Source organism: Aphelocoma coerulescens, chromosome 5 (assembly GCF_041296385.1).
Source record: "Aphelocoma coerulescens isolate FSJ_1873_10779 chromosome 5, UR_Acoe_1.0, whole genome shotgun sequence".
NCBI lineage: Eukaryota > Metazoa > Chordata > Aves > Passeriformes > Corvidae > Aphelocoma > Aphelocoma coerulescens.
The window spans coordinates 47,488,343-47,507,684 of NC_091019.1; the positions used below are offsets into that span (position 1 = coordinate 47,488,343).

General features: G+C 40.2%; 1 protein-coding gene across 1 annotated transcript in view; it reads right to left on the reverse strand.

Moving 5' to 3' along the window:
• Positions 1-17,304, reverse strand: part of SEL1L (SEL1L adaptor subunit of SYVN1 ubiquitin ligase) — a 36,455-nt gene extending 19,151 nt beyond the window's left edge. Inside the window, exons 1-10 of the mRNA XM_069018024.1 lie at positions 17,087-17,304; positions 10,142-10,179; positions 9,565-9,787; positions 5,895-6,062; positions 5,198-5,303; positions 3,346-3,508; positions 1,833-1,886; positions 1,695-1,754; positions 997-1,078; positions 529-683 (exon numbers count right to left, since the gene is read on the reverse strand). Coding sequence (XP_068874125.1) covers positions 529-683; positions 997-1,078; positions 1,695-1,754; positions 1,833-1,886; positions 3,346-3,508; positions 5,198-5,303; positions 5,895-6,062; positions 9,565-9,787; positions 10,142-10,179; positions 17,087-17,180 — 1,143 coding nt within the window. The 5' untranslated portion in view covers positions 17,181-17,304. The remainder of the gene's footprint in view (positions 1-528; positions 684-996; positions 1,079-1,694; positions 1,755-1,832; positions 1,887-3,345; positions 3,509-5,197; positions 5,304-5,894; positions 6,063-9,564; positions 9,788-10,141; positions 10,180-17,086) is intronic.
• Between the last annotated feature and the right edge of the window lie 2,038 nt (positions 17,305-19,342).

The window sequence follows — 19,342 nt, forward strand, 5'->3', positions numbered from 1 at the left end:
GATGCAAAGTAACAACAGTTCATTTGAGTCCTGCCTACCTATGTCTTAAGTCATACGTGACCAAGTTGGATTGTGACTATTTGCCTCTATTAGCATCCTCCCCCTCTGCACTGTGTGTAGGAGAGGTCCAGCCTGCAGCATGCAGAAGTCACGCAAGAGCAGAAGCAGTGAGAAATTGAAATCCCCTGTCAAGGCCAGTTTTTTTATCTAGCCTTCTTCCACAACATCTGAAGCTATCCTTGAAATAGTCTGGCTGATTTCTAGTGAAAGCCAAGACCTCATTCCTAAGCTGCTAAAGTTGTAATGTTTTGGACTTGTCTTCAAAAAAAAATTTGCATTTTCTGTCCAAGTTCTACCTTAAACACACTAAAACATAAGTCTCTTCACATAAAAACTAATGGGGAAATAGCATTCAGGTTGATTCAGGATGAAGAGAACACTAAAGCTCCAATGTCTTTCTGTATTTCATAAAGCTGTTCCTGTAATTCTTGAAAATGTCTGAATGCCATCAGGGGAAGTGAATCTTACCTGTGCCTGTACATCTCCTTTCTCTGCTAAAAACTGGTAATACTGGATCAAGTCTTCTTCTAGCATCCCACTTGCCATTCCTGGATTTTCTACTTCATCTGCTAAGCGAATTCGCTGAACCACCGTGCCACCAGTCAAGGAAATGTCACTAGCAACTGGAAAACAGATGAGATAAATTTTCACACAGGTTTTTTCTATACAGAAGTTACACCATAACTTAGTAGAACCAGATGTCTACAGAGCTTCAAGCTGTTACTCAAGAGAGAATTAATTACTTTGACACCCTCTAAGACATTTCAATAGAGATAAAAATAGCATATCATGATTCAGAGCCAAATGGATAACTTGTTTAACAGCAGGAATTCTCTGTTTATACTATCAGTGTTAGGAGTACTTTAGTATCTTCTAGTTGAATGATACAGCAGTACATACAAAGTCAAGAACGTTACTCTAGTGAAAGGTTTTTACCATGATTAGCTACAAGTCGGTAGTGAGTGAGAGCAGACTCACAACTCTGAAGGACTCCTATCCCAGCCCAGTAGCGGTAACCCTAGAAAGGAAAATATAAAAATATGGGACTATCAGTTACTTGAGAACATACTGCTTGCTGTGTTACAAACTTTTTTCACATTACTTGAGCAAGATTTGATGAGACAATAGGCCGGACAAAGGCCATGAGTCCATTGTAGCTACAAAAAAAGCAAAAGACTGACACTATTAAAGGTTAAACATGGCCAGTATAGTTTGGGTATTACTCAAGAAAAAGCAAATAAGCAGAATGATGCTTAAGGGTGAACATGTAAAGCCTTTTACTTACATATGCACTTGGTCTTAAATCTCACAATACTGATTAAAACAGCAACTTCTGAAAAGATCTCTTTCATAATTCTCATTAGATTACAAAACTGTTAATTCTGACAATTCTGATTTAAGTCAAGAGATATAAACATAGTCCATCTAATTTCATAGTGGCATATAGCTTAAAATGAGCAGACTCATCCTTACATTAAAAATGAATAATGGGGAAAATATTACTGCCCACCCAATGCATGTAAAGTGATCTAATATTTGGACAGGGTATTCATATGAAAGGAAATCTTAACACTGATAATGTAGAAGTACACAAACACTCTTGCATATTTAAAGTTATTAACCATCTTACTTACCAGGATCATATGAGCAATCAGATTTCCTCCTAAAGCTCCAAAAGTGTAATACACCAGGGCCTAAAACAAAATCATTGGTTATTTAACATCTGCCATAAGAGAAAATACAAGAGCACACACTGGAAATTTCTAAATTACCTTAGCTTGACTAGAATTCACTCCTAGGCCAGATGCATACAGAAATCCAAGAGCCTAGAAATAAAATTAAGTTTGTCAGCATACAGTTTGAAAAATCAAGGATCAGTTTTCCTGGAATACATAGGAATAAAGACTCAAAGATGCAAAGAGTATGCCAAGCTCTACCTTCAGTTTGGTAGTGCCTCTATCTACGTTCTTCTCTGGCCCTTTCAAAGTATGAAGTTTCTAAATTATTCAGTTGTTTAGGATGCTAACATAAATTACTGTTTCACCAGAATTCAGATGAGCAAATCGAACACAAGGAACTCCCTGAATGTCAAGTGTAGATCCAAAGGCCCTAAAGAGTGAAAGTATCCCAGTTTAAAGACCCTCAGTTGAAGACAAGCAGTATCTGCCAGGTTATTTATGTACTAGTTTGCCTCATACACCAGTGTAAACATATATGAACCACAGCCTTGTCTAGAGGGCTTGTACTGTTTGATTCACAGATCCTGTGAATTTACAGTTTTGCATCTGTTCTGCCACAGGTTAGTTGCAACTGTGACTATAAATATAAACAGTCAGAATGCACTGAGCTGTTTGGCTGAAGTTCTTTCAGAAGTTATTTTTGTTCTTAAGATTTACGTAGTTATTGCTCTACCTATCACACCTGTTACAGCTGGTGGCTCAGAATAGAAACTAGTAGCACAGAAAACAGTATATATATAAAGATGTCTATATTTCACAGTGTTCTAACACTATTCTAGGCAATCTGAAAGCATACACAAAAAATTATGTCATGCAGACAGTATTAAAACTCTAGACCAATAAAAGTCAAGGTCATCATTGAGAGATAAAGTCTCTATAGAAAACATGCTCCTGCTTTCTATGGTAAATCAGTATTCTACCATTAAACAGGGAACAGCTGGTAGCCAAAGAGATAAGCTGACACTTCCAAAACAAGAGAGAACTAAACAATAAGTATATGCAGATACAAAGACATTAGAATCAAAACCACCCATATTTTATGACATATTGTAACAGTAAATAGGAACCATTCTATGTTCAAAGGCACAGGGACAAAGCAATCCAGTAATAATCTAATTTACTAATAATCTATTTACTAATCCAGTAAATAGCTGTCAATATTCCTAGGAGTTATTTCCTAGATTATAAATTGGTGTGTATATCTGCCCTTCTCAGATTAAATTGCAAATGAAAAAGCACAACATTGCACAAATACCACATAAAAAGTACACAGTTTCAGAAGGTTTGTCGGCTGCAGTCACCTGTATCTACCTGTTTTTTAACTTACACATCCAATGTAGGCAGTTATGTAACAGGAAAGAAATTAAATTAAAAGACCACCACCATCTCATATTACCAGTAGTTAAACGTTTTTTCAAAACTCAAATATGTTTGTGTTTACTTTGAGGGTGCAGGAGCCATCTAAAAAAGCACCTCAGAATAAGTACAATCTATAAACAATTTGTAAACCTACAGAAACACCTGTAGAATCTAAGGATATACATACCATTTGTCCTTTAGGAGAACCTTCTTCTGTTAGTTTTTCAAATAGTTCTTTTGATGACTGGATGTTCTGCTTCAAGTAATCCCCAAACAACAAAGCATAAGACACTTTCTCCATGGCCTTGGTATGATTCATGTCAGCTGCTTTCAGAAGATACTGATACGCTCTTAAGAGAAAACAATTTCTTTGTCAACTTGAAGCAAAGAAGCAGATTCCATTCATAAACCTGAAGATTCTGGAGAGGTTTTTTGTTTCTCTGTTTTAGCCTTTATTTTCTAAAAATGCATCTACCTACAGTCATTTGTTCCAGCCTCAAATCATCAACATAAGCAACAACTCATGATTTAGTTAACAGACAAGTTGAATTTTAATGTTCACTCTATTCCATAAGCAAAGCAGTATGCATTTCCTCCCCTCTAACATATACAAGAAATTTAAGGTCAAATGCTACATTTTAAATTCTAGCAACAATTTTAAATTCTGTGCTAGGTATCCAGTAGAACCACTCCTGTAACAGTCTCGTAGATCACATTAGAAAGAAGCAGCCTGAAAAAGACTATGGAGTCTCTCTGATTTGAGTACAAAACCACTCCAGTGGAAACACCAAGCTCTGGGCCCAGGACAACTGCATACATGATCAATTTTGTGATGAAGTCATGCTAACAATGAGGAGGATCTCTGGAAGCTCCTCCTTCTGTTTCAGTCTCAGAACATAAGGTAGCCCTTCAAAGTAATTTCACAACAGCTGGTTTCACAGCAATTAAAAACCCCTTAACCTTAAACGTGCCTGCTTCAGCTTGTTCTCAGGGACCTCTGACAGCACTCCAAGATTTTTATTTACCTCTCCACTTTTCTACTCTCAGCCTTGTCCTTGTTCTTTAGGACAGAGGCATGCATGATTCCTCACAGAACTTCATCTTCTAAGAAAGTGTAAGGTGTACAAGAGAACTAGCACCTAATATTGTTTTACAATTCTTACACTATTTTATACAAAAAAATACTACTCAGAATCCAACAGATATTGTCTCCCTTTGTCTTTGCCAAGGTGCAGAAAGCTTTAGATGTGCCTCACTTTCTCTGACACAAAGTAGAAATGCACTCCTTTATTTCCACAAATTTAAAATAGCAATAAGTCCTCACATATTAGTTGGCAGAAGTCACCACTTACTAGGAAGTTATCAACATGAGTAAGATCTAAATTAACCTAGCCATTCTAAATCATACTGGTAAAGCCACAGCTACTTAATCCGTAATTGAATCCATAAAGAAGAGAAAGTAGAGACAAGAATGAATAGTACACTGATTTCTTGTTTTCTGTTTTTGTCTACAAGCATTACCCTCTTCCTTCTAACAACATTCATTATCAGAATTTTAACGATTTGTTGAGCTCAAGTTTAATACTATTTTTATGGTGACCAAAACCATCAGAAAGCAGGAGATAAAACAGAGCAGGACAAGAATTGCCAATTTTCCCCACATCTGCGAACCAGACTGTAAGAAGCATCTGAAAAAGGACAATTACCTCATATCATGCTCTCAGTTTTTCTCCTGGGCAGTTGCCATGTAAAACTGGGACTAGAGAACTGCAGCATCATCTTGTATTAAGTCAATGTTTTGATGACATCCACTCTTCAGAAATTAATCATACACAATTTTTACTGCATTCAAAGGAATGCAGGCATAAATTTTTCTAAATACCCTGAATTTACTATTTATTTTCTATCACTGTATAGTTTGATGTTGAATCTAATAAAGCTTGAAATCTCAGGGCAGCTCATTCAAGTTGTTTTTGAGTTAAGGGAGAGTGACCAGCCACATCATCCTTCTCCTGTGGGGGTAGACAAGATATACTTACACTTTCTTCTGAGCCTTTTTACTGCTTTCATTAAGAATTTTCATTCCAATCTGATAAACATCCTCAGCTTCTTGCATCTGCCTTCTCTTATTAGACTGCTCTTCAGCTAAAAAAAAAACCAACGCATTAAGAGCTCCAATTATACCACTCAAGACTATCCTCTCAAAATTCTTATTGGTTCTAAAGGGTAAATACAGCCAGAAACATGTTTTTGAAGACCAATAAACAAAGTGACTACAAAAAGCTGTCTAATGGATGTGTTGGATATATTAATAGATAATTTCTTCTTGTGGGATGTCTCTCATGTACAAGTTTGCTGATAAAATTCATTTCATTCATTGCTCAAAAGCAAGCTGTGCAGGTTCCTCCTTCAGAAGGACATTTCCTAGAGAAGGGTTGCCTTTGTACAACAAATGATTACGTATAATGGGCAACTGTGAAACCCCTACCCTCCTACAGCCTCAGGAACAGAGCTTTATAGATGCTTTCACTGCAAGATTTCCTAATCAGCTCTGGGAAGTGGCATTTGCATTAAAACTTCTTCCATCATGAAAACTTTGCCTTCATAACTACTTGTTTATCATGGTATAAAGTGGCCAGGGACTTCTACAACCTGAAATAAGGAGTGTTAAGAGGACCGAAAACATTACCTTAAAAAAGTATTCCTTGAACAAGAACAAGACAAAAGGTTGCTTACATTCACAGAAGCCCCACTTTTGATCTTTCTTGTAATCATAGGTTGTTGCACACCAAAGCCTGCCATCTTCCCTCCCATCGGCAGTGCACTCTGCATATTCCTTCTCCATAAACAAAAACGGAAAGTGGCAAGGTTCACCATCTGCAGTGCCTCCAATAGCTGTCAAAACTGAAAGTACACACCCAGGAATTAGACTACTCTCCTTTATGCCCAAATTGAAATCATGTATTACAACATACAGAAAAGTGCTCCTATGTTGGTTTTAATTTCTATGAGCTACAATTAATCAAGTTTCAGTAAAATTTCTAATTTAGAAAAGCTTTTTCAAGCAGTTTCTAAATAGCACATGAAAAATATAGTTCTTAGTTTTAATTATGAAATTAAGCAGAAGGTATGTAGTTTCTTATATTCTTAGTTCTAAGCAAAGAAAATATTGTTTTGATTGGAGAAGGCAAATCTCAGTTACATTAGGGCCTACCAAAATAAACAGTCTTTCCTAGCACTTTCTCTTCTCTGCAAAAGACCTTGTAATGCACCCTTGAAGTGCATTACAGAGCACATTCATTTTAGCACCAGGGTTGGACACAATCATGACAGAACACCACACACCACGAAATGCTCTTCTGAAAGTACTGGAATGTCAGCAGGGAGTACACTTGAACATACAACTATATGAAAATACTTAAAAGAAATCACTACGATGTAGACGAAAAGATTCTCATCACTATGAATCTGGTAATTTTCTACTCTTGGAAATACTTAGATTAAAAGCATTATTTCATTTTGCCAGTATATTTACTTGCATTCAAAATAGCTTTGAACAGCAATTTATCATTTCTCATGCACTAGAACTTCAAAGGTTACTGATTACAGTATCACAATATTTCAAAATAAAATCAATCTTCTATGAAGACTAAGAATTCTCTGGGTTTTGAAGATGGGATTATTTCAATTAGACATTTACAAAAGTTGTCCTCTTTCACTAAGCTAAATCCAACAGTTGGGTTCATCTTCATTTGAAAACATTTGCAAAATCATGCAATTGACAATGTCAATAACACAGTTTTTTCAAGTTAACTTTGTAATTATAGGGAAAACTAGTTCTTTTTTTCAGAGTCTATAATTGAAAGGCCTAAAGACTATACTAGTTTAAATATTTCGTGCCGATTTTCTGAAGCAAAAAAAAGTTCAGGTGTAACCGGACCTGTTCAAATTTCTCTTCATAACTGGATGCCTTGGCAGAGGTTCCACCACATCACTCCAATTTAATTGTATCACAAGAGGAAAACTGTTATTTTCACTAACTTCATTCAAAAATAATGTGTTAAGATGCAATTAGCCTGGAATAGTTTCAGACATCTGTTAACTACAGAGTAGTATACAAACTCCTGCTAAGGGTTCATGTATCTACAACTTATGGGACTTCTTATGACTGTAATTTGAACAAGCTCCAGGTCCAGGATTTTAACACCACTCAAGAACTCAAGGTTTTACTTGTATTGTTCTGTACCTTGTCTCCTGTGTGGAGAGCAGTTTTATGCAGTGCTCTGCATGAGATTTAGCTGCATACTAAAGTAATGAAACTCTGCCCCAGTGCTCCCCTTTGCATTTTTTTAAATTCTAAATTCAACCACAATGCTGTTTCTGCCCCCAGATTTAAATTCTAAATTCAACCATAATGCTGTTTCTAACCCCAAGAGCAACACAGCAAGGCAGTCACAGGTTAGAATGCTCACCACAGTTATTTATGTACTTAGAGAACGATAAATACAAAGTGAGGCAAACAATTTACCCAGAGGATAAATTAGCTTTTGTCAAACCAAGTGCTCCAGAAGCACTTTACTTCTTTACTATCTCTGAATAAAATATGTGGTATTTCATTATATTTTGTCCTAATTTACTTAGGTCTCGTTTCATACTTTATGCCTCAGGAAGCCCAAATAGAAATTACTTATAACTATTGGCAATATCACTGTAAGATTCTTCCAAATAGGAAAATAAATGCAACAGGAATTGCCAGGTCTGTATAAACTTGTGAGCAGTTTTCAGCAAAAATTGTTAGTATGGAACTTTAATGTTATAAAACCCTAGAACACAAAATAGCAATAACTAAAAAAACACCATTTTCCTTACACATAGTCTCCTCACTCATCAGAAGAGAGCAGGACAGCTTTCTAAAAAAGTTAAAAGCTTTACTAGCACTAATTCTAAATTACTGATTTTTTAATATCCATATCCTACAAAATATGTATGGAAACTTGAAGAATATACTTTTTTCCCCACACAATCGCATGACCATACACAGTAGCTAAACTGTTTTTAGAAAAGCTTTAATGTCCCTTAATGCAGCTCTGTCACCAGTAGCTTATCTGGAGGTGTAACATCTGTACCTCAGGCAGATGCTCACCTAAAGAGTTTGTCAGTAAAGCTGTCCTTTAGTGCTCTTTTCTCCTGACAGAAAACAAGTACTTTTCTTTCAGAATTGCTTTTTTTAATGAAAAAATCCCTGAATTCACATTGCTTATTTAATTCATAAGATGTTCCAAGAACTGTGCAAGACTTAAATTTATGGTTTTTGAAAGTCACTTGCAGTACGTTGATAGGTATAGTTAAAAATCTTAGCTGCCAAGAAGCCAGTCAGCTGGATATATTTTTGTATGAGATTAAAAGTATCTTAAAATTTACTTTTGAAATAGACTGCACTGACTAAATATGGTGCTTAGCTCACTGTTTTGTGGCAGAAAGATATTTAGTGGATTTTATATACCTTTTTCCTGTACAACACAGCATCAAAAGCAATTGTTAAGTCTATTACTGAGTTTTCACACACTGATACTAGTTCTGCTCTAATAAGGAAACAGCTTATTAGAAAACAGTCAGTACATTACAGAGCTCATTTAATAACTCCTGCTTTCTTTTGACATTTCAATCTGAGTTGAGAAGACAAATACCATTAGTGCCATGTAACTGTAATTTCAGTAATATTGAAGATTTCATTTTCATGGACAAGTGAAAAGTCTGCTGCGTAGGTTAAGGTACTCAACTGTGCCATCTAGTTATCTACTACTAACTGCAAATCAAAAAATCATAAAATCATGGGGTAAAAACGCCACATTAGAATTTCCTGGGAATTAAGGCCCATGACATAAGGTTTTACCTATATTTAAAAACTTCATGAAGTTTACATTCAATTTAGATGCTGCCGAGACTCTCAGTGCTGTTCTAGGAAGTTTGTCTTTAGGTTACTACTTACTCCTTTTCTGTCAACTGACTCACCAGGCAAACAGTCAAGAGGATTGAAAAAGACTGATGTAAATTTCTCTTTGTATTGCCGGTGTACATACACAGAGCACAGGATCTGTATTTGACTTCTATTCGAAGAAATCAGGGCCTTCTCTATTTGATAGTTAAAGCCTTCCAGCAAGATGGAAACAATAAGAAAAATAGAAAATTCTTTCAAATGCATCTGAAAAGAACTACTCAAGATTTCAACTCCAATACATTTTGACGCTACTTTCTAAAGAAAAAGGGAGAAATTATCATTCCATTACAGAAAGGTTAAGACACTAGTTATTCCATATGTTCAAAATTACTGTTTGTGTTCCCCACATGCTGGAGTTACTCAGATGCATGCTTGTTGTCACTTGCTCCAAAGTCTGTGAGCAGTTACCTGGACTCTGTATTTCTGCTTCTTCCAAATCCTTATTTAACAGATTTGACATTTCTAGAGAGTTTAACTCTTCCAGTGAATTCTCTTTTTCCTCTTCTCGACTGTGAAAGTTCTCTTCATTCTCTGATTGAGAGTCTGATTTCCCAGATTCAAGGAAGATCTGACCTGCTACCACCCGAGTTCCTGCAGAATGATCCTTTACCTGGTCCTCCGCAGACAAAGTCTGAAGGAAAGCAGCCACATAATTTAGAAGATTAGAAATTGAGAAGCAGCAGCTGGCTAAACACTCATTTATAAACTTCTTAACAGATATGGTTAATTAACTTAAACAGTAGAATCAAAAGTAAGCTAAGCTACCTCTATCAGCTCTCATTGCCTCTACCCGTTTCAGGTCTTTGAAAAAAAATGTTTCAAACTTGTAACACAGTATTAATTTCTCTGATGCACAGAAGAAATTAATGAGACAGCAAGAGCTACAGAAAAGCTTAAAACCTAAAATCAAATTATTGTTCTGAATTTCAGACCTTTGTTCTCACTCCACAGGTAAAAGAGAAGGACTAGAAACTTATCTGCTCACCTTTGACTCCAGCGATTCATCTTGATTTCCTTCTTCATCTAGAAGATACAATGTAAGTCAGTAAAATGCTTTTCCATTAGTAACTATCTCAAAAATAAAACCTTTAGTCACAATATTGTACTGTGGTACTGAAATATTCTAGTGTACTAAGTCAACTAATGCACTTCAGAAAAACCTTATTAGTGTGATGAGGAGAAATCAAATGTTTCACAGGTGATCCTCTTAAATTATGCCAACACAACTGTGCCTTCCATAGTGAAAAAAGTGTGGTTTTTCTAAACCCAAATCACAGTCTGAATGGTTCCAGTCCAATTAAACTACTTAAAAACATGTGCATCAAGTGAAAAAGGTCTATGGAACATAAGGTTTTTAGTCACCAAATAAGCTTTAGTATGAACAGCTTCAGTTGTGACCAGAAAGTTATATTAATACCCCCATGCCTGTAATTAAACATTGTCCTTTATAGAATGCCAATTCATTCCACCTGACCAGCATATTCAAACCTTTATACAGTGGTTTCTCTTCAAAACTGTGAGGAATTAGTTTGTCTTTAAGATACTCTTCAAGAGATGCAAGCCTTGTTTAACTGTCATCTTTTTTGTCTGAAAGCTGTATGATATTTGATTAGAAAGACTGGAAAGAGAATAAATTGTAAAGAAGAAAGGCTAACAGGCAGACATCTAAAGGAACACAAGTGAAAAGGCAAGGATAATCAGAAAAGCTTATTTATGACAGCTTTACCATTGTTTTTCAGAATTGTTTCTGCAACAATTGTTTTGTTCCTTTAACTAAAATGGGCTACTCACTGTGCTTCAAACAACCTGGTCTGTGCTATCATTTTGATGAGAAGCCCCTAAAATTAGCATCACTGAGATGTGACTGTTGCCAGTTATCAGTATCTTTTACCACCTCATTTCAGCAAACCCCCCTACATTTGAAAGAAAATGCTACAGGCCTCCCTCTCTCTGGTACACAACTCAATTACATCGAAATAAAAGCTCAAAACAAACAGACCACTTAGCAAAGCTGCCACTAACTCCTCCCACATTTAGAAATCCCCCTTTCTGAGGCTCTGAGGTGCATAATGCCCTGTACCAGTGGTAAAGCAATGACAGCCTGGAGGCCTGCACTGTGACTAGAAAAAGTGTCTAAACTCATAGAAGTTAATGCCCCGTCCATGAGATACATTTCATATGTTACAGTTAGCTATGAAAAACTATCTGCACAAACACTTCAACGGTTTTATAGAACTCTGATGACTCCTGTAAGCATTTAGCAGCAAACAAAACTTGCATCATTTTCATTCTCATGCAAGTAATGTGACTTAGCAGAGATAAACCATCTCTGAACGACAAATTCCAAACATGACACTTCATCAGTTCATGTTTTGAAGCCTACTACCATAACCCTTGCAATGAAAGGCTTTATCTTGGCAATCACTTTCTGGAATCTAGATGCCATATTGTTACTTGAAGTATAACTTTTGATTGGAACAAGTACAAAGATGATGGAGAATTCAACCTTAAGCTGTAACAGCATAATATAAATTGAGAAAAAGTGCTAAGACTTAAAAGTGAAGCTGCAAAACTATGGTGATAAGATGATTGAGAGTATAACTGAGACATATAAATAACAGCCTGTTGAGGACAGTGAAGAGGATGTAAAGCTCAAAGAGTTTGACTGCCAACAGACATGGAATTAAAAAGGATCTAGAACAGTTGGTGTGGGTAAGCAGCTGTACTCTACAGGTCCAAACACAAAAATGTGCAGAGAACTTCAGAAAAACTTGTGGAGACAGCAAAGAGCACTCCAGATGAAACAGACCCTGCAAGGAGCAACCAAGACAACCTAAGAACAAACACCAATTTGGAAAAAAAAACATTATGAGGCATAAGGAATAAACAAGGCTAGCTGCAGTTTTGGCAGAGACCTCAGGGCTTAGCAGCTTGAGGAATCTAACAGATAAGGGTGATTGTGGTAAGTCATAAGAACTTCGACACTCCAGATCATGATACGACAATTGGTCTTTAAATTCAGTAAAAGTACACATACATTTAGGTTACTTGCTGGTGTTTCTATTTTCAAACTACAAAAAAAGTTGGAATTTACCATATTTCCCACATATTACATTCTATTATCCTAAATAATTTTGACCTAAGACCACACACCACCTTTAAACTTCAGAACTTGTCAAGACATCCAGACATGCTTCTGGAGAGTGGGAAAACTAAGACAGGGTAACCTACCCAGTAGCTTGTATGCTCCTTCTAATATATCCAGAGCACTTATAAAATACCTTCTATTACAGTAGGAAACATTATGTTTATTTTTTTTGAACAGCTACACCAGCCAAGGTGATTGTTTTTGTCTGCACAAAACCATCCTATATGCGTGACAGCTCTAGAGCTTTCTAACATTTTGGTAAAGGCTTCCCTAACTGATTTCAATCTGTGGTAAGTTGACTTTGTATCAAAAGACCACACAAGACCAAATATAAATAGGTTATACTATCTGTGCACACATATGAAAGGACAGTTTTACTGTAACTTCATATGCAAAGCAAAAGGTTTACTAAACTGAAAGGCAAGAGATACCTGAGCAACATAAGGTAGAGCTCACAAAGTATTTGCTCTTCCTCCTTGAAAGTAAATAAACCTATTTCATTTCTATTGCATCATTTAAATTCTCTGTGAAGGAACCAGCTTTGTTACTGAGAAGTTGTACTTGAACAATTGTTTTCAAACAGTGGTTCCAAAATGCACTAAAGCAAAACCAAAATATTAATTTAACTTCTCTTAGCTCTGAGACTACTTTCTAAGGTAGGCAGATGAGGTTGCAGTGGTAATGAATAGTGTGACTAGAAGAGGGATCACTTACAGCCTTGTTGTTTCATGGAACTGCTGACCAATATGCACCCACTACTTATACCTCTGAAACAGTTAAAAAAACTGTTCTGAAAGTGTTAATGAAAGGTCTGTGGAAGGTCACAGCAGGGCCTAAGAACAGTTTATGAGTCAAGGCTGAGCTATTGAACAAAGTCACAGATGTTATGTTTGTGCACCTGCTTCAGAGATTAAAGCTGATAGTTTAGCTTGTTTTTCCACACTTCAATAAAAAAAAGTAACTTACCTTTTTTTTTTTTTTTTTTTTTTTTTTTTTGGATCTGTTACCAAGGCTGTCTAATTCTATAAACCTCTTCTAAGAGGGCCAAGTGGAAATTAATCTCAACATCTGTTAAACAAGTTAGGGAGATGCAATGATATATTAAAAGGAAAAGGTAGGCAAAAATACTTGTGGCTTAAGTGGGCAGCTGACAATGTTGTACAGAATACTTCACTTACAAACAGTGCTGAGATGTAGACATTGCTGGGTGCTCCCATGCCCAGCTAGGACTCTAAAGCACTTCACAGAGCTAAAATCTTATTTCAACCATCCGCCACTTCATGTATAATTAAAATCAGCTTTAAAAAGTACTCATTTTTCCTCAATCAGAAAGGCCAGTGCTCAAGCATGCTACGTAAATATAGCAAAAGTACTCTGGCAGCCTATGTTAGAGAAAAAGATCCCACCATTTTGTGAGAACTACTGTTTTCAAGAGAGCACTAAGGACAGAAGGGTAGAAACCAAAAGAGCTATGCAGTGTGATTCAGCAATAACATCATTAGCTTGAGTGAATTCAACAGTTCCAAAGTTTTGCTGTATTAGAAGATCAACTGACATCCCATAAAGCTAAAGGGCTGCTACTACCAGAGAAAAAATACCACTAGTTTCAATGTTAAAATGGTCACTCACAGCCAGGAAGTAGCCAAAAATTCAGAAAGCGAAACAGTCTCCCACAGCGCTGATGAATCCCTAACTGATTACTGTAGTCAGCTTCCTTCTAGTTTTTGCCAAGCTCTTCAAGCCTCAAACACTATGACAACAAAGCAACTAGTGGGATTCTGCTGAGAGCAGGGATCTCCCACGTGGAGCGTGCACACCTCAGGGAGTATGTCAGACAATGTGCAGGGGCTGCAGGAAGAAAATACCTTTCACATAAAACTTTTCTTAATACTGTGGTCATTCCACCTTTGTTTCATTATTTTTTCATTTGTGTTTTTGTGCATGTTTTATGATGTACATATTATGTTAGGACCAGAATACATCAATGTTTAACTTACAAAAAATACATGTAAAATGCATGCTCAAAAATCTTTCTATGGAGAGAGGTGCATGAACAGAAATGGTTTGGCAGTGACCGCTTTAGAGCATCCTTGAGAGATTTTCTGTAGTATTTTTGGCAATTTCTTTCAATGTTGCTTTTGTGCAATTAACTAGATAGACATTGAAAAGGAATGCAAACTCTGTTTATCCAGTTCTTGCAGGAAAAAAGGAAATCTTTAGAAAAAAAATACCTCAGACTGCTTTTCATCAATTTTTGACTGTTATATTCAGCACAGAAACAGACTCGATAGCATAGATACTATTCCCATTACACAAAGCTTTAAAACATGCAGTGAGTTAAGTAAAATCCTTAAGTGGCACCTACTCAGCAAGAATAGTTCCAAAGTATCCTTGGCAGCAAGTAAATTGTTCCCAGCTACAATCTGTGCAGCATATTCGTTTTAGTGCAACTAGAAGATTGAGATATAGGTCAAGCCTCATCCTGAATAAAAAACTTTTTTCCAGTGTCCTTGCTGGCTACCTAGTTACAGAACTTACTCTCCAGCACTTCCTCGGCAGGAACTGAGATTCCCAATCAAGCAACAAGGTAAATGGCTTAGGGAATGTTTTTCAGTCAGTTAAGTAAAACCAGAAAGGTCAGGGAAAACCACTGAGCTCTGTCTTACAGAAGAATAGGTTCTGAGGTTCCCTACAGGTAAATGACTGCGCTCAGTATGAAAACATTGGCCTATTGCTGAAGTTAGCCATGGAACATGTAGGATAGTCAGAGGAAGCATCACTTACTCTGTGAACAAGAGGAAACAATACTGGCCATCACAAAAAAAAAATTAAAGGGATTTTTTCAATGTTCTTAATGAGTGATCAACAGGGGAAGGCCATCACTGCTGCGATGAGCAGAAGACAGCCAGTTTTGTCTGGAGAACACACACACGCTTAGCATTTTTTAGCTGCTTTTGGCAATGCTTCTTAATCTCTTTCCCCAGTCCCAATTTTAAACTCCTTCATAATCTGCAGTAATATCATATGTTTAGAAAAAATACAGTGCCCATTTCTTTAGGCCTGAATTTTCTTGTATTCACCTCAAGTTTTCAATAAATTGATTTAAACAAATATATATTTAAAATGCCCACTACTAAAAAAATATCCTCACTAAAAACTCCTCCTAAAGTCAGGAAATGTAAAACTTGAACCATTTTTACTCATTCTTCTTAAAACCCCTCCCAGATTACTGTTTCCAGACCACACATTAGAAACAAATAAGCATTCAAGGAAGCATTTACTACACAGTCCCAAGGTTTATACCAGTCTCTCCTACAGAAAGACATACTGTGGGAAATCAAAGCATGAAGTGAGGACAACTTTCTTTCAGAATGATTCTTGTCAAAAATTGGAGCAAGAAAGGTATTCCTGTCATAGATTTCTGCCAAAGTGGGACTCAGAACACCCTCTCCTAATTAATTGTGTGTATCAATGAACAGCTTGGCATCACAGTAGCAATTTAAATTTGTAAACAGCTCCTACGCCTACATTCATGTACTGTGCTTTCTTCAGCTTGCTCATTGTATTAGTTCAATCAACTCTAAGCATATTGTTTATACAGGCTGAATTAAACTACCAGAACTTCATACTCACAAATAATTTTGTGATAGTGGACAAACAGTCAAGACAGAAGAGCTGTGTGGTAGTACAGCCACTGCTGCACACTTGACCAGCCCTTGTCACCTAACTTCCACGTATACAACAGATGATTCATCTGACATTCACAGCCTCATCTCACCTTAGCTTTTTCTTTATATACACTATAAATGAGAGCACATAATTCAAAAGCTTGGCTACATCTCTGTGGTTTCACAGAAATTGCATGTATCCTTTCTGTAACTTGGAAAGTGGCCTGCTGGCTTATAAAGTGACCTACAGAGCTCATATAATCCGAAGTCAAGTAATATTACTTTAAATTTCAACTTCCTACTGCATATAGAAAAATGAACCCCAAACTACTGAACTTACCGGTAGAGAAAACGTCAAGTTACTTTCCTGAAATAGTGTAAAACCAAATCCCCAGTAGCATCGCATATGGCTGTCGTTAAGGTAGTGGCTTCTCGCTTTATAAATAAATACATTGCACATCCCCCCCACCAGGCCATGGTGGAAAGAAGGATGTGGGAGGTAGAAACCCCAGGAAAGGAAGTAGATGACAACATATGAGAAGCACACAAGCCCCGAAATGCATAACAACAAAATAGGAATAGGAAAAAAGCATGGGGACCTAAAGCAGGATGCATAAGTATTCTCTATATATCGAGGTGAGAAAACCATTCTGATAAGGCTGAAAGCAGCATTATCAGCGCCCCGGGGACAAAATCCGTTCTAGGGAGAAAAAACGCCTCACTTCGCTTTTAAGCAGTGTAAGCAATCCAAAGTGGGCTCCTAACGAGCTGTTTAAAGGTAGGCACCGCATTGAGCAATGTGTCCTTCCCCATCAGGCCTACGGAGCAGCCTCGGTGAGGCAAAGCTCAAGCAGCTGACAGGAGCCCCGTTCCCGGCCTCCCCTCCGCCGCCTCAGCGCCCCGGCGAGGTCGGCGCTGCCCCCGCGCACCCCAAAGCCCCAGCGAGAGCACCGGGTCGCCTCCCCCGCTGTCACCGCCTCCGTGCCTCGCTACAGGCGCCAGGACTCGCAGAGATACCTCGGCGCCCTCCTCCCCCGCCGCAGGCCCCTGGGGGCGATGCCGCCGCAGCGCTCGGGCCCAGGGGGCCGTAGGGAGGCGGAGCCGCAGTACTCACCGGCCGCGGGAAGCGCTCCGACCGCGGGCAGCGCTCCGGCCCAGAACGCAGCCAGGCACAGCATCAAGGCCAGCCAGAGCGCCCACCGCCCCATCCCGCTGGGCTCTGAGGGGCCGCGCCGAGCGCCCCCGACTCCGGCTCCCTCGCCCCGCCCGCCGCGCCGCCGCCACCAATCGACTGCTGCGCTGACGGCCGACTACGGGCCGCTGGCAGCAGCACACGCAACCCCGGGGAACGGCTGGCGCTACATGGCCCGCTCCGATTGGCTCGGCGGAGGCCGGGCTCGCCCGTCACGCCCTCCCGTTCGCAAATAGCGCCTCACGTGTGTCAGCCAGAGCCGCTGCGCGAGCGCTTCCTTCCGAAGCGGCCCCTTCCATTGGCTCGTGCGCCGTTCCTACAGCACCCACAGAGCCTTGCGAGGGCCGCGGCGCCGCCTGGGAGCGTGTACCGTCAGGGGCCCGCCGCGGGGCAGAGACTACGTCACCCATAACTCCCCGCGCCTAAAGGCGCAGCGAGCGAGCGCGGCGTCACCGCCCGCAGCCCCGCCCATTCCAGACCGCAGAATTCCCGGGAACGGGATACACTTTGTTGACTGGGAGTATGGGGAGCAGCAGTAAATTAACTGTGTGTCTAAACCATCACAGATGGAGTATGTGAAGTATAAAGAGTTTAGTAAAACTTTATTTTCAGAAAGGCATCGGTTCTGGAAAGGGGTTGAGCGCTGAGGGACGTAATTCTTCGCTTCTCACAGGAATTGGGTCAATTAAAAAGCAAACGAGGAAGGGAAGTAGCAACCCAGCCTTTAGTGGACTGAAACATGGCTCGGTGGTAAATGCCACCGCCTCAAAGGACTGCGCCGTTACACAATGCTGTGCTAAATTATAAAGTGGGTTTTCCCCACACTGTCTCAATAGTGTCAAGCCACCTCAGCCTTACAGCGGTACACCTGGGATCCCTGCGGGGCGAGAGTGGCCACCATCAGCTGCCTTTCTCCCGTGGGACACAGTGGCAGAAGCTGTGGCAAGTGCAGTCCCAGCCAGGGCTGGCTGATGGATTTTCTGCCTGCTGGGGCAGGGTCTGCAGGCAAGGGAATGCCTGCACTGCTGCAGCCAGGAGGTGTCTAAATAGCGTGTAAGCGCCTTGGGTAGAACTAACGAGTGGTTCTGATTCTAAGCAGGATAACACTGAAGTACCAGTCAATTTTTTTCTAGCTACAGTACAGCTAAACAGCACACATGGCTAAACAGTTTGACAGGACGAAGCTGCACAGGTGTGGGAGTGCCGTTTCGGAACAGGTCTGAAGGGGTTTCACCGGGGCGCTTCTCTGTGCCCGGGTCAGCCCTAAGTTTAGCCTATATGTTGGTAAATGGAAAAGCATAAATCCACGTGCCTGTGAATGTCACCGCCTGGGGCGGAGGACGGGAGCCCGTCCCGTTCGGGGAGCGGCGTGAGCCCCCTGCGTGGGCGGTGACAGCGCTCCGGGGAGCGGGACGGCTCAGCCCGGGAGGCAGCAGGAGGGGCCGTGAGGTGACCCGAAGCCTCGGCCGTACCGCAGGAGATGGCTCCGGCCTGCCCAGAAGGCATGAGGGCAGGGGTGGGTGGGGCAGGCTGGGGTAGCCATGGCGGGGGCTACAGGGGCGGCTTCTGTGAGAAGCTGCCAGAAGCTTCCCCCTGGTCTCACAGAGTCAATGCCAGCCGGCTCCGAGAAGGACCTGTCGCTGGCCGAGGCCGAGCCCGTCATTGGCAGTGGTGGCACCTCGAGGGAGGGGGGAAAAGTTACTGCACAATGGCAATGGCTGCGGGACAAAGTATGTGAGAAAAAGAGCTCTGCAGGTACCAACGTCAGCAGAGGAGAGGAGGATGTGCTCCAGGTGTGGGAGGTGAGATTCCCCTGCAGCCCATGGAGGTTGATGGAGGCGCCAGAGATCCCACGCCAGAGCAGGTGATGCCTGGAGGAGTCTGTGACCCCGTGGGAAGTCCACGCTGGAGAAGGCTCCTGGCAGGGCCTGTGGCCCACTGGGGAGAGGAGCCCACATTGGAGCAGGTTTTCTGGAAGGACTTGTGACCCTGTAGAGGACCCACATTGGAGCAGGCTGTGCCTGAAGGACTGACTGTACTCTGTGGAAGGTACCCACACTGGGGCAGTTTGTGAAGAACTGCAGCTTCTGGGAAGGAGTCACGTTGAAGAAGTTTGTGGAGGACTGTCTCCCAGATGACAGAGCCCATGCTGGAGCAGAGGTAGTGGGAGGAGTCCTT